The 14,195-nt window shown below is 36.4% G+C and overlaps 1 protein-coding gene across 3 annotated transcripts in view; it reads right to left on the bottom strand.

Moving 5' to 3' along the window:
• Positions 1-2,636: 2,636 nt before the first annotated feature.
• Positions 2,637-14,195, bottom strand: part of LOC126776868 (uncharacterized) — a 101,521-nt gene continuing 89,962 nt past the window's right edge. For 2 of the 3 annotated variants that reach the window (XM_050499716.1, XM_050499715.1), the window contains exons 7-8: positions 5,261-5,438; positions 2,637-4,660 (exon numbers count right to left, since the gene is read on the bottom strand). In XM_050499716.1, the coding sequence (XP_050355673.1) occupies positions 4,511-4,660; positions 5,261-5,438 (328 nt within the window). In that variant the 3' untranslated portion in view covers positions 2,637-4,510. The remainder of the gene's footprint in view (positions 4,661-5,260; positions 5,439-14,195) is intronic. The other variant, XM_050499717.1, reaches the window with a different exon arrangement.

Raw genomic sequence — 14,195 nt, 5'->3', positions numbered from 1 at the left:
AGGATTGCAGTATTTATTCATACGTATTATTTTTTATTGATAACAACATAATAGACTATATTTATTTTTTAATTTCATTTATGAAATATTACGGCGACTAGGTTATACGAATGATGAACTCGACACCACAAAAATGAATTTAATGCCATTATGCACCGGTATATATATTATTGTAATAACGTAATAATTCTGGCGTCAATATTCAGTAGGTAATAAAACTTTAGAATCATTCAGTTTCAATATTGTGTAACACTACATAAAACGTGCTGTAAAATTAAATTACACATATGTATTACTGCGCTCGGCGGCATTAGAAACCTCTATTCCGTCTGAATTCCTGTCCATTACTTTCTCTATATATGTGTCTGCAACACGATAAGCTAGATTCACATTTGTACATTTTTAAATAACAAATTTGTATAAAATCTTGTAATTGTGCTATAATTATACTATTTACTCCAATAAGTTAAAGAAGTGATTTATTTCGATGACGTGCATACATACTTTTTTTTTAAATCATGGCCGTCTTGTGTATAATTAAATGGTAATAAGTATAAATTAGTGTTATTGTCACTTTATCGAATAATTTTCAAGGATATTTTAAAATAATAGTTCTTGGCCACAGTAAGTAGAAAAAAATAATAATCGGTTGTTTATTAGGAAGTTCAACTTTTATATTATGTTTGATGAAATGCTAAATAAGCTGATTTAATTAATTTAATTTGTTTAAAGAAACAATTGGCAGATCTGCGTATCAGAATAAATAACATTTGGTATGTTTCAAACACACTAAATGTTATTCGCTGACGATCTCAAGCTGTTTAGACCTGTATCCACTAATTCAGATGCCATACTTCTGCAAAGAGATTTAAATAGTTTGGTCTCATGGTGTCACATAAACGATATGAGCTTAAACACTGAAAAATGCTTCGTTATATGGTTCAGTAGGAAAAAAACCACTTTCGTTAGATCGTACACCATCAACGGACATTTGCTTGCAGAGGTGGACAATGTGGGTGTGGCATCATTTTAGACCCTAAACTACGGTTTCATCTTCATGTGGACGCTATAGTAACTAAGGCTTTCAAGGTTTTGAGTTTAGTCTTGCGTAATTGTAGAGATTTTAAAAAGCCTTAGACTAAAATCACTACTTAGTTCGCAGTATTTTAGAATACGGTAGCATTGTATGGAATCCTCACTACGATAGTCACAAGAATAGGCTTGAAAGTGTACAAAAAAGGTTCTTATGGCATTTATCTTATAGTCAAAATTTAGCTAAAAAGCTGCCAATTTACGAAGACAGACTCTCACATTTTAAGCTTCTTTCTCTTTACGATCATCGATCACGATAGACGCGTCCTCGATAACATTTTCCTATATAAGTTATTGAACGGAACAATCGACAGTAGTTACCTCCTTTCTAAAATTTTGATTCGTGCTCCCAAAAAGGCCACTAGATTATCTGTGTATACTCCCTTCGTTGAAAAACTTACTCCCGTGAGGGGGTCGCTAATCTCCAATTAACATTTTTTTTTTTTTTGTAACAGCCTGTGAATGTCCCACTGCTGGGCTAAAGGCCTCCTCTCCTCTTTTTGAGGAGAAGGTTTGGAGCTTATTCCACCACGCTGCTCCAATGCGGGTTGGTGGAATACACATGTGGCAGAATTTCAGTGAACTAATTTCACATCATAATCACACATGCAGGTTTCCTCACGATGTTTTCCTTCACCGTATAGCACGAGATGAATTATAATCACAAATTAAGCACATGAAAATTCAGTGGTGCTTGCCCCCGGGCAAGCACCACTGAATTTTGAACCCACGATCATCGGTTAAGATTCACATGTTCTTACCACTGGGCCATCTCGGCTTAACAATTAACATGCTAATCGATTATAATAATATCTACAAAATCCTCAATTTGATTAACAATAAGAAAGTGTCAAACGAAGCACTTATAATTGATATTTTTAATGACAAATTGAATCAGTTTCGTAAAAAATTATCTATTTTTTTCTCTCAGTAATAATGTATACAATTTTTGTTTTTAACTTCTTTTTCTTTATAAATGTACCTCTTACTTTTGTTTGTATTTAATTGTATTCAAAATTTTTAATGTTCTCATCTGAGAATAACAATTAAATTATTATAAAATTATCACATCACATGATTGGGATAAAATGAATAATATTATCATGTGATAATTTTATAATAATTTAATTGTTAATATCCTTTCTATTTGTTATAAATATTTTAATTTTTAAAATGATTATTTTTGTTAACTCGTAATGTTGATATATTTTGCAACACCTTTAATTTAGGAGACACTTGATTTGTATAACGTCATGTTTAAAGACTCGATTGTATTTATTAGTGTGCTTCTTGTTGGTGTTGATATAATAAATAAATAATCTGTCCATACATTCAGTTATGGTAAAATGATAACGTTTAAAACGATTAAGTATTTAGAACTAGTTAGCATTCCTTTCTGAGCAACTATATATTATTAAATGGTAAAATTTCATCTCTATTCCAAACCACAGCAATTTTTACTCATAACGTAATTTTACACACATCCATAAACATCAAACTGACAGTTTGTCCGTAATAAGTGAAGGGTTAAAATAAATACACAATGTTATTTAATATTTTTATTACATAAAAAACGTTATGAAAACAAGGAAAATTCACAAGGATTTTACATAAAAACTTACATTAAAAATTCAGTTCAATCGACACGTGATCATGTTCGAAAATTTTAAACAATCTAATCGCAAAGACTTATTCCTAGCAATAAAAAAAAAGTATGCCAATTTTCAGATTGTCATATAAATCTACATAAGACACGAACATGTGTTATATATATTAGTTTACTTTATATAATACTAAATACCCCTGAGACTTGACGTCACACATAATTTAACTATAATTAACTGATAAGTTAAAATTATAAAATGTATTAACTAACGCAATATGTTCCCATTAAAATATATTAATATTGGCCAGTATTGATATACTGTTGAGGTTACAATTAAAATAAGTCTTTGATTATTTCGTACTAATCAAAGACTTTTCGATTTAAGAAATAAAAAAAAAAATCGAGTTTCTTGTCTCACACGATATTCCAATTTCCTGATAATGCCATGACCATCGATGCTGACCATGCTTTTAAGGTCATAAGTTATTTAAATTAATTTTAAATATTTTTCTCCTAAAATTTTGCAACAACTGTCATCTTGGGCCAACTGTTAAACTCCGCCCATTAAAATTACCCCACACAAAAAAATAAAAAATAAATGGAAAAGGTCATATATGATTGTGAAGATCTTTTTTAAACATAGGTATTTGCTCGCATTTTTAGTGTTGTAGTATATTTGTAGGAAAAAGCTTTCATTAGTTAACATACTGTATTAATATTAATATCTTTTAATTCGAATTAAAATAAGTCGAGACAAATTTGCAAAAATATATGAATAAAAAACCCAACATGTTAAATGAAATGATGTATAACATATATATTTAAATTGTAGTGACGTAAACAAAATAATCAGCGTGGTGGAATAAGCTCCAAACCTTCTCAAAAAGGGAGAGGAGGCCTTAGCCCAGCAGTGGGACATTCACAGGCTGATACTGTAAACAAAATATGCGTATATCGTCATAACATATATTTTTGAGAACAATGAATTCTTCTATTACGTAAAAGTGAACTTTTTTTGTTATTTATGGTAATAGGCAAACATTTTACACAATTCAAAAAGTTTTTTTTTTATATATGTCCGGGATGGCAAATGACTCTACTCCACCTGATGGTAAGTGGTAGTAGAGTCCAAACGCGACGACGGCCAGTACAGTCGGGAAGAATGTTCTGTACTAGCCGTCCCCGCCTTGCCGGCCCGCAAGATGCCTCTTCACGCCTCGTTTGAAGGAACCCGGGTTGTAAGAGGAGGGGAACACGTGAGCTGGTAAGGAATTCCATTTTTTGGTAGTGCGACAAAGAAAGGAGTTGAACGAAAGAAAAAGTAATAAATACACAAACTAATGTTAAATATAAAAACTTTTTATCGATTTAAGCTTCAAAGAAAGTATGTATATCCGTTTTTTATTAATTATATACATATATATTATGTATGTCATAGCTGTTTCATTTTTGTGACGTAATTCTAATTGAGAATATATTGCACATTACTGTCCTTTTAAAGATTTATTTTATAAATTTAGGTTTAGGCCTTCATACAAATCTTGAAATTTTTATTTAAAAATAAAATCAGAAATATAAATGTAAGATTTACTAATAATATAAGGATAAACGCTTTATACAGCGTTTTAATTTGTATTTTTTTTCTTATACATAGTTATAGTTTAACATTTCGGGAATAACCTAATATGAAACGACAAAATAACACATGGGAAATGGTGCAGAACAAACATTTTGCTTATTCTTTTACTCTCTCTCAGTAATAACTAATGAAATTACGAATAATGGCCACCGATGTGAGTCGAGCGGCCGCCGTCAGTGTGCGTGCGCGCGCGACAGCTGCGCGTGCGCGTGTTGCGGCGCGACGTGTTCTCGGAGGTGCGCGCGCAGCAGCGACACGTACTCGTCGCGGTGCTTGGTGAAGTGCTGCACGTGCGGGGAGCGGTCCCAGCACTGCCACGTGCACTGAGGGTCGGTAAAACACTATTATTTTATATTTAACCAATAAAAAAATTTAGAATATTATAGAAATATTTTTCTATCGAGTAATTCTTAATTATAGCTCGTTAGTAAGTTAGAAAGTTGTCAGAGATTCACTCCCGTGCCTCGGCAAGCACGTAAGCGTGTACTGCGCCTGATCTATCTCTGGATCTTTCGTATCGTCGTTCCATCAGAAGACGAGACTTGTGTTCGGACATACAACGCCTGAACTATATTATCTCATAGGCAGATCGTTAACCGTAGTGATCTTCGAGCTAGAGATTATTATTGCTATGGAATATATATTTTTTTCTATGTTATAACGGCCCCCTTATGTTAAGTGGTCACCACCGCCCATAGACATAAACTATGTAAGAAGTATTAATTAAAGAAGATGTCATGTCTCTTGTACCTATAATTACACTAGCTCAATCATCCTTCAAACCGGAACAATACTAAGTATTTATGTTTAGCGGTAGAATATCTGATGAGGGGCCACCTACCCAGACAGGCTTGCACAAAGCCCTACCATCTAAAAAATGTAATGAGTGTTATTGATAGTGAGCTGTTAGTTCGCCGTCGTACCTTGATGCCCATCTTGCACCAGCTGTCGTACACGCTGCGGTTGCTGCGCTCGGCGCCGACGGGGTCGCTGGCCGACAGCAGGAACAGCGCGGGAGCGCGGCACATGTTGGTGTGGAACAGTTGCGAGGAGCGGATGTAGTGCACGGTGGCGGCGTCGTGGAACGTCTTCATGTGGTATCTAGTGGACGAAATTAGTCATCGTAAACGGATATATCCATTTTAAATAAAAACCTACTTTTTACTTTTAAATAAAACTTTTTTTAGCGCGTATGGCCTTTAACTTTTCTTCACGAGGAGAGGAGCTCTTAGCCCAGCAGTGGGACATTTACAGGCCTACTTACTATAAATAGCGTTTGAGTGGGATATTTCTTAGGAAATAAAGGTAAGTTTACTTCGGTCCCATGCATTAAATTGCACGCACTTTAGTAGGACAGCACAGTTGACAGAGAAAAACGTTTGTAAACTTACGACGAAACAGTGAATAACATGTTTTTACAAATACATTTTTAAGAAATGTTAAATGCCGATACAAATTAGTTAATAACTTGTAGATGGACCTCTTGGGAGCCGAAAAGGCTCAGTGGTAATTACGAATGAATCTTAGCCGATGATCGTGGGTTTAAACCCGGGCAGGCACCACTGAATTTTTATGTGCTTAATTTCTAATTTTAATTCATCTCGTGCTTGTCTAATTTCACTGAAATTCATGCGTATTCCACAAATCCACATTGGAATAGCGTGGTGAAATAAGTTCTAAGCCTCCTTCTCAAAAAGTGAAAGGAGGCCTTAGCCCAGCAGTGGGACATTTACAGGCTGTTACGGAACTCTTGGGCTTCGTTTAAATAGTCTATGGGCAGTGGTGGCCACTTACCTGGTTTTATTATATAAAATTTCTAGAGCATCATTACTATTTACACTTGTAGATATAATCATTAAGTTTACTGATACATAAAAAATATGTTTAGATAACAATTATAACACCTGTAATATAAAATAATATCGATCATACGACATTTTTATTATTAATTGATCCCACGATTTGACTTAAGTACTGATAATGACATTTTTGTATTATTTGTTTATTATATATTGCATAATAAGTAATGCGGCTCAAGTTATGCATGCATGAGTTTGGTGCATTGTCGAAAGTTGCGCGATCGATTACTAATCGGTATTATTATTATTATTATAACCTCTTTATTTCCATAATGAATAATATATTAAACAAGTATATCATATGATTAATTATTATATAATATGTGCGTGCATTAAAAAATAAAATATTACTATTCATAATCATTAAATTTAAATTCGAATCGTAATACATAATTTCAATGTATATAAATTTGAAATGATAAATAAATTAAAAAGAATCAAAATTCATTTTTATAAATCATAAATCATTATGGACCCCTACGGGTTAAGGCCTCCTCCATTTTGCTCCACATCTGTCTGTCTTTTGCTTTGGTGATCCAGTCTTCACCAGCTTTTCTTTTTATTTCATCAATCCATTTTTCCTTTGGTCTACCTCTTAATCTTTTATTTGTTGGTCTTTGCCAGGTAGTTAGTTACACTTGGTGTCCATTTTTCCTTGTCCATGCGTCCAATATGACCCGCCCAATTCCATTTTTGTTTTTGAGAATATTCTAAGGCGTCTATGATTTTTGTTGTTTTCCTTATTTCTGTATTTCTTTTCCGAAGACTCCTTTTCATCGCTCTCTGGCACACTTGTATTTTGTTTTTGGTGTAGTTATTGTAAATCCATGTCTGGCAGCCATATGTGAGACAAGGTAGTAAGCATGAGTCCATTATTTTTCATCTCATCATTATCATTCATCTTAAGTTTTAAAGGTAATTCTGATTTAAGGGTTTCTTTATTGCTCCAGAATTTATTCCAGGTTATGTATGTTGTGTGTGGAGGGTTGTAGTCATTATCCCCCGCGGTGACAAGCCGTATTGGGAGATGTAAAATTAAGAAGATGTAAAATTTCTCTTCTTTTATTTCTCTTTCAATTTTTCGTCCTAGTGTTGTAAGTGATACTAATAAAGGTCTTGTTTTGTTCTCTTTTTTGCCAAGCCTTCTCACAAATTCTATTTCGGATTGCTCAATGGAGATTTTCATTTTATTTTTAATACGCTCTCTCAGAATTTTCATAACATTTTCCATGTTTTGGTATTTGTGGTGTCCTCTAGCGTTGAATGGTTGTACCACAATCTACGTAATTTAAAGATGTTTCTTGGCGCTGTTGTGATAATGCGTTCGCAGCTAATTGCACAATTAGTTCGATTACCTGCCACTAGATGACATCACTGTAAATTTGTGTTGTGATTCGCAGTTTTATTTGTAGGTTATAATAATTTGTTTATTCACTTTTTACTAATTGCTATCCGTTTTACACTAATAATACACTGTTTGGTCTTCAGGGATATCGACAGTTTGATGCTCACTTTAATCTTATTTGCACGAGTATAATAATTACAGTAGTTGTTTTAATACTTTGTATACCGGTATTATGTCTATTTTATACACTTGATGTTCGTTGTATCATGGAAACATATAATATTCGCTGTTGTTGAACGTTATTGCACTGGTTTTAACACTTATATTAAGTAAATGATCACTTTATATATTTTTTAATAGAAAAATACTACAGAGCTGAAGTGTATACGGGCACAGCAGCGCCTCCCCTCTCAAAATCGGTATTATATTATATTCAAAACTTTGCAATATTAATCGTTGTTTAAAGCTAAAATCTTACATAAAATTTAGTTCTGCGAACTGATGATAAGGCCAAAGTACATTTTTGAGTGAAACGTTAATCACATTCAGCCATTTGTCAAATTCTTTAAAAAAATTAAAATTTAGTTTGTCTTAGAATGGCATAAATATATTTAAAAAACTAATAAAACAACCGAAAGCTAACTTATAAGACAAGAGATCCATACGTTCCGAGTTTAAAATCAGGCCAGGCTCAATAAAAAGTTAATAGGTTTTTCTGACGAGAAATTCTTAGTAGCAGTACATGGCAGTTATTTTCACGTTTCTCGTTTCGCGTCTAAACTTTTCGGGTTGAGTAGAAATTGGCCGACCGTATAGTATTATGAAAGTATAGGAATAGAGACACACTTGTATACTATAGCATGTCCTCGACTGTCTCGTTGGTCTAGTGGCTTGATGTAAGGCCGCAGACCCGGAGGTCCTGGGTTCAATTCCCAGGTCGGGCCAATAAAAAGTTATTGGGTTTTTCTGTCAGAAAAATCTCAGTAGCAGGCCACAGTCTGGAAGTTGGAAGTGTGTACACTTCCGTGCCTCGGAAAGCACGTAAAGCCGTTGGTCCTGCGCATTAACTCTTTCCGGTTGTGTAGGATTGCCGTCCCATCGGATTATGAGAGTTTGGGAATAGATAGTGCACCTGTGTTTGCGCACACACTTGTGCACTATAATATGTCCTGCGCAGCTGGCTAATCTCTCTTGAGATTGGCCGCCGTGGCCGAAATCCGTCTGGAAGACATTATAGCATGTCCTGTGCAGTTGGTTATTCTTCTCCTATGACCATGACCTATGGCCACCATTATTAAAATGAGTCATGTTGACATCGACATAATCGTGGCCGCTTTATTTTAATAATCAGAAACCTCGAAGATAATACACACATATATTACAAATTACCTTTGTACCCATGTGTGTGTGGGTACATATATCGTTTGAGATTTTTATTTTAATATTGAAATAATATAATATATAGCTTTTTTTTACAATTAATAGGCCAGCGTTTGACCGTTGACTTGCCTAATGTTAAGCATCGACACGGTCTAGGATGTAGCACGCTTGCCTATAAGAAACCTGTCTACTCTGGATTTGAAGACACCAACATTGTACCTATCAGGAAATACGGATTCTGGCAAAGCATTCCACAAGTTTCGCAGTGCGAATGATATATGTAGACTCAAAGCGCATCGTACGTAAGCGGGGAATTTCCACTGTGCACCTATGGCGCTTTGGTCGTGTTTGCCTGGCTGTTCGATAGTAAAAAGAGACTGGAGGAATCAGTTCGTGTAATTCCTGAGTACATTCTCCGAAATGTATCCGATAGAAGACTATATAACTTCATAACTTTACAACTAATATAATTAAAATGTGTATGTGCTTAAATAAATCGTGTTTGAGATACAGTACAATACAGTAACAGCCTGTTAATGTCCTACTGCTGGGCAAAGGCCTCCTATCCCTTTTGAGGAGAAGGTTTGGAGCTTATTCCACGCTGCTCCAATGCGGGTTGGTGGAATACACATGTGGCAGAATTACAATGAAATCAGACACATGCAGGTTTTCTCACGATGTTTTCCTTCACCGTCAAGCACGAGATGAATTATAAACATAAATCAAGCTCATGAAAATTCAGTGGTGATTGCCCGGGTTGGAAGCCACGATCATCGGTTAAGATTCACGCGTTCTAACCATTAAGATTAAAAAACATAATTTGACGAATAAGTTGAATTATTTTTACGATCGTTTTGTTATTTTTTTAATATGGAAATTAATGTCACGGTCACACACAACTTCTTATCAGATAAACAGCTATTTATTACAACAGCTATGTCACTACATATTATAAAAGTCGCCGCCGCGTATGTCTGTCTGGACGCGATAATCTCAAAAACTGAAGACCGGATTCTCATACGCTTTTCACCACGAAGTTAATTATGACGAAATTTTTATTGTATGATATTCATTATGATTTTGTGTGAACCGGCTGAAATATACTAATGATTATTCAAAATATCGGGAAAAATCAAATATGGCGACTTTACTGGCGTGCGTCGCCAAGAGTTATATGTATTACTATATAAAGGTTTTATATTCATTTTAATTACACCCGTGCGAAGCTTGGACGATTAGCTAGTATGTATTGAACACAAATATTGGATTGTACTTAAGCGTGTAAATATTTCGTGTTTACATTTAATGCATTTAATATTTACAAGGTTTTCGTTACTGCAGTTACATATATGTACATATGTAATGCGCGTTTCACATTTGTATGCAGCAGAGTAAATGAATTTAATTAAGTATTATTTTATATAAAAGAATTATTTCGTTAAAATAATTTATTTATCTTATTTAATAGCAATACATAGCAACTATTATCATACCAGTACATAGTAAATGCATCGCACATGCAGACGAGCATGACGGCACTAGAGAGCGTCATGCTCGCAAGGCGCGCCAATAGATGTTTAACATCGATAAAGCAATATAACGAATTGAATCCGGAGATGGAGGCCCTTGGGCAACAAAGGAGTGAAGGTTTTCGTTACTGCAGTTACATATATGTACATATGTAATGCGCGTTTCACATTTGTATGCAGCAGAGTAAATGAATTTAATTAAGTATTATTTTATATAAAAGAATTATTTCGTTAAAATAATTTATTTATCTTATTTAATAGCAATACATAGCAACTATTATCATACCAGTACATAGTAAATGCATCGCACATGCAGACGAGCATGACGGCACTAGAGAGCGTATGTACGTAAAATTTCGTCAGTACGGTTTTCGACCAAAACGGTCCACAGGTGATCTTCTAGCGTACGTAACACACCTCTGGGGTGAAGCTATCGACAAGCATGGAGAATCGTTGGCTGTCAGCCTCGATATCTCCAAGGCTTTCGACAGGGTCTGGCACAGAAGTCTTCTCTCCAAGCTACCGGCATATGGTCTGCCTGCTCAGCTATGCACCTGGATTGCCAGCTTCCTACACAAGCGTAGCCTTCGTGTTTTAGTAGATGGTTGCGCTTCACAATTCTATGTAGTGAATGCTGGGGTCCCCCAGGGATCTGTGCTATCTCCCACACTCTTTCTTTTGCATATCAATGATATGCTCTCCCTTGGGAACATACATTGCTATGCAGATGATAGTACAGTGCATGGTGGATACCACGGACGCGCAGTGGCTGGGCGGGCGGAAACTGAGGAGAGGCGGGAGAATCTTGTCATTGAACTCGATAGGACGTTAGATCTCATCGCCAAATGGGGCTCTGATAATCTTGTTGAGTTTAATGCCAAGAAAACACAGGTATGCGCTCTCACGGCGAAAAAGTCAACATTTTCCCCTCTTCCCTCCCTCTGTGGTACTCCGCTGGTGATGCAAAGCAAAATCGCCATGCTGGGGATTGACGTTCGCTGCGACCTTAGTCCAAGGGATTACATCGAGGCTGTTATAAAAACAGCTTCACGGAAACTCGGAGTTCTGAACAAGGTGCGGCGCTTTTTCACGCCACAACAACTGTGCCTGCTGTACAAAACACAGGTACGGTCTTGCGTGGAATATTGCTCGCACCTTTGGGATGGCTCCGCTAAGTACCTACTTGAGGCCTTGGACCGGTTGCAGCGACGTGCCGTACGCATTATTGGCGACGTAAAGGTCACAAACACCCTTGAACCTTTACAATTGCGTCGTGAGATAGCAGCACTGAGCGCTTTCTATCGACTGTATCACGGCGAGTGCTCTGAGGAATTATTCTCTCTAATTCCTGCTTCCCCCTTCCTTCTTAAGTCCACGCGGGCTGGTTCTCGATGTCACCGCCTAACTGTGACATCAATTCCATCGCGAACAAAGAAATTTGGCAACTCCTTTCTTTGTCGCACTTCCAAAAAATGGAATTCCTTACCAGCTCACGTATTCCCCTCCTCTTACAACCCGGGTTCCTTCAAACGAGGCGTGAAGAGGCATCTTGCGGGCCGGCAAGGCGAAGGCGGCTAGTGCAGAACGTTTTTCCCGTCTGTACTGGCCGTCGTCGCGTTTGGACTCTACTACCACTTACCATCAGGTGGAGTAGAGTCATTTGCCCTCCCGGCGATATAAAAAAAAAAAAAGGCCCCTAACTATTTTCCAAATAAATTGAACATTTTTTTTGATTCAGTTATTTCAATAATAGAAATTTCTAAAACAAAAAATATCCCAATATCGAGGATCATATACATTTAATGCAGTATTATAATGAATATATAGAAACATACAAGTATAATCCTTGTATGCTGCAATAAGTTATTATGGGGCCCCGAGGCTGTAGCCCCGGATGGCTGCCCTTAAATTGTGTTTGATCCAATCTATGGATTTATAAAAATACATACATACACTGGTCAACCGATCGCTGGTCATATTGAACATTTGTCTAGACTTCTGCTGACAAACCTTTTTAAGAAACTTGAGTAACAATGTCGAACGAATTTATCGCATTAAATAGGGTTTATGTCATTAGTCAAACCTTGATTGATTTTTATAACCATCAATTATCACGCTGTTTTCTGGCAATTGAGTTCCCAGTATCTGAATATAATAATAATGTCCTCCAGACCGATTTCGGCCACGGCGGGCAATCTCAAGAGAGATTAACCAACTACGCAGGAGATATTATAGTGCACAAGTATGTGCGCAAACACAGGTGCATTCTCTATTCCCTAACTCTCATAATCCGATGGGATGGCAATCCGACACAATCGGAAATATTCTGTTAAGATTTAGGTATGATAACCAATGAGCCATCAGGCTTAGGAGCGCTATATATAACTGTAAAACTTCTTTGAGTTTAGAAGTTGGGGCATGTCGGTTATGTCTTGCAACCACGTTACAACAAACACACAATATTCATTTCAGAATATTTATGCGTTAATCGATGATTTTTTATCATTGAAGATCAATATCGAATGGAGATTTATATTAATTAACTTTCTAAATATAATTACATCATACCGTGATGTGTGCCACGTGATACGACACGCTTCACGCATCAGGGATAGCGTGTTCTATATCCGTTTGGGTCAAATATTTATCATCTTATCATTAAACGGTCCCATATCTTTCGCCGTCTGGGTTGTTGCGCCATTATTTATTACTCAAATACAAATATACCGCAAGACGAACACTATGAAAATATTCGTTTTTATTTAATGTTATCATAGACTATGACAGCAAACACTATTATCGTCTTTTTTTTTTATAAAATACAGTACTGTAACAGTATCAGCCTGTTAATATCCCACTGCTGGGCTAAGGCCTCCTATCCCGTTTTGAAGAGAAGGTTTGGAGCTTATTCCACCACGCTGCTTTAATACGATTGGTAGAATACACATGTAGTTTAATTTCAATGAAATCAGACACATGCAGGTTTCCTCACGATGTTTTCCTTCACCGTCAAGCACGAGATGAATTATAAACACAAATCAAGCACATGAAAATTCAGTGGTTTTGAACCCACGATCATCGGTTAAGAATCACGCGTTCTAACCGCTAGGTCATCTCGACTTACATTACTTATAAAATAGGTTTGTTAACATATGGACCACCAAATGGTAAGTGGTCGAAACCGGCCATAGACATTGGCGATGTGTCACTGACCTTGGAAACTGAGATTTATGTACCTTGTGTGTTACACTGGCTCACTCACCCTTCAAACCGGAACACAACAATACTAAGTATTGCTGTTTGGCGGTAGAATATCTGATGATTGGATTAAAATGATATCGGATATATAAGGAAATGTACAATATAGAAGTTCTTGGGATACGCTATCAAGCAATTGTTGCTTTTGCCGCACGTTTTATGATGATGATCGTTTCGTAGTTTAGTCCCTGAGCCTCAAATACTGTTCGTCGTGATATTTAAGTCATCCTGGCAACGTTACTGGTGGTAGAGCTTTGTGCAAGCTCGTCTGGGTAGGTACCACCCACTCAACAGACATTCTACCGTAAAACAGCAGTACTTGGTATTGTTGTGTTCCGGTTTGAAGGGTGAGTGAACCAGTGCAATTACAGGAATAAGGGACATAACATCTTAGTTCCCAAGGTTGGTGGCGCATCGGTCATGTAAGCGATGGTTAACATTTCTTACAATGCCAAGGTCTATGGGCGTTGGTGACCACTTACCATCG

Source organism: Nymphalis io, chromosome 21, assembly GCF_905147045.1.
Source record: "Nymphalis io chromosome 21, ilAglIoxx1.1, whole genome shotgun sequence".
In the NCBI taxonomy this organism is placed as follows: Eukaryota; Metazoa; Arthropoda; class Insecta; order Lepidoptera; family Nymphalidae; genus Nymphalis; species Nymphalis io.
The sequence above is the reverse complement of the archived record's forward strand: the minus strand, read 5'-3'. Positions and strand labels throughout refer to the sequence as shown.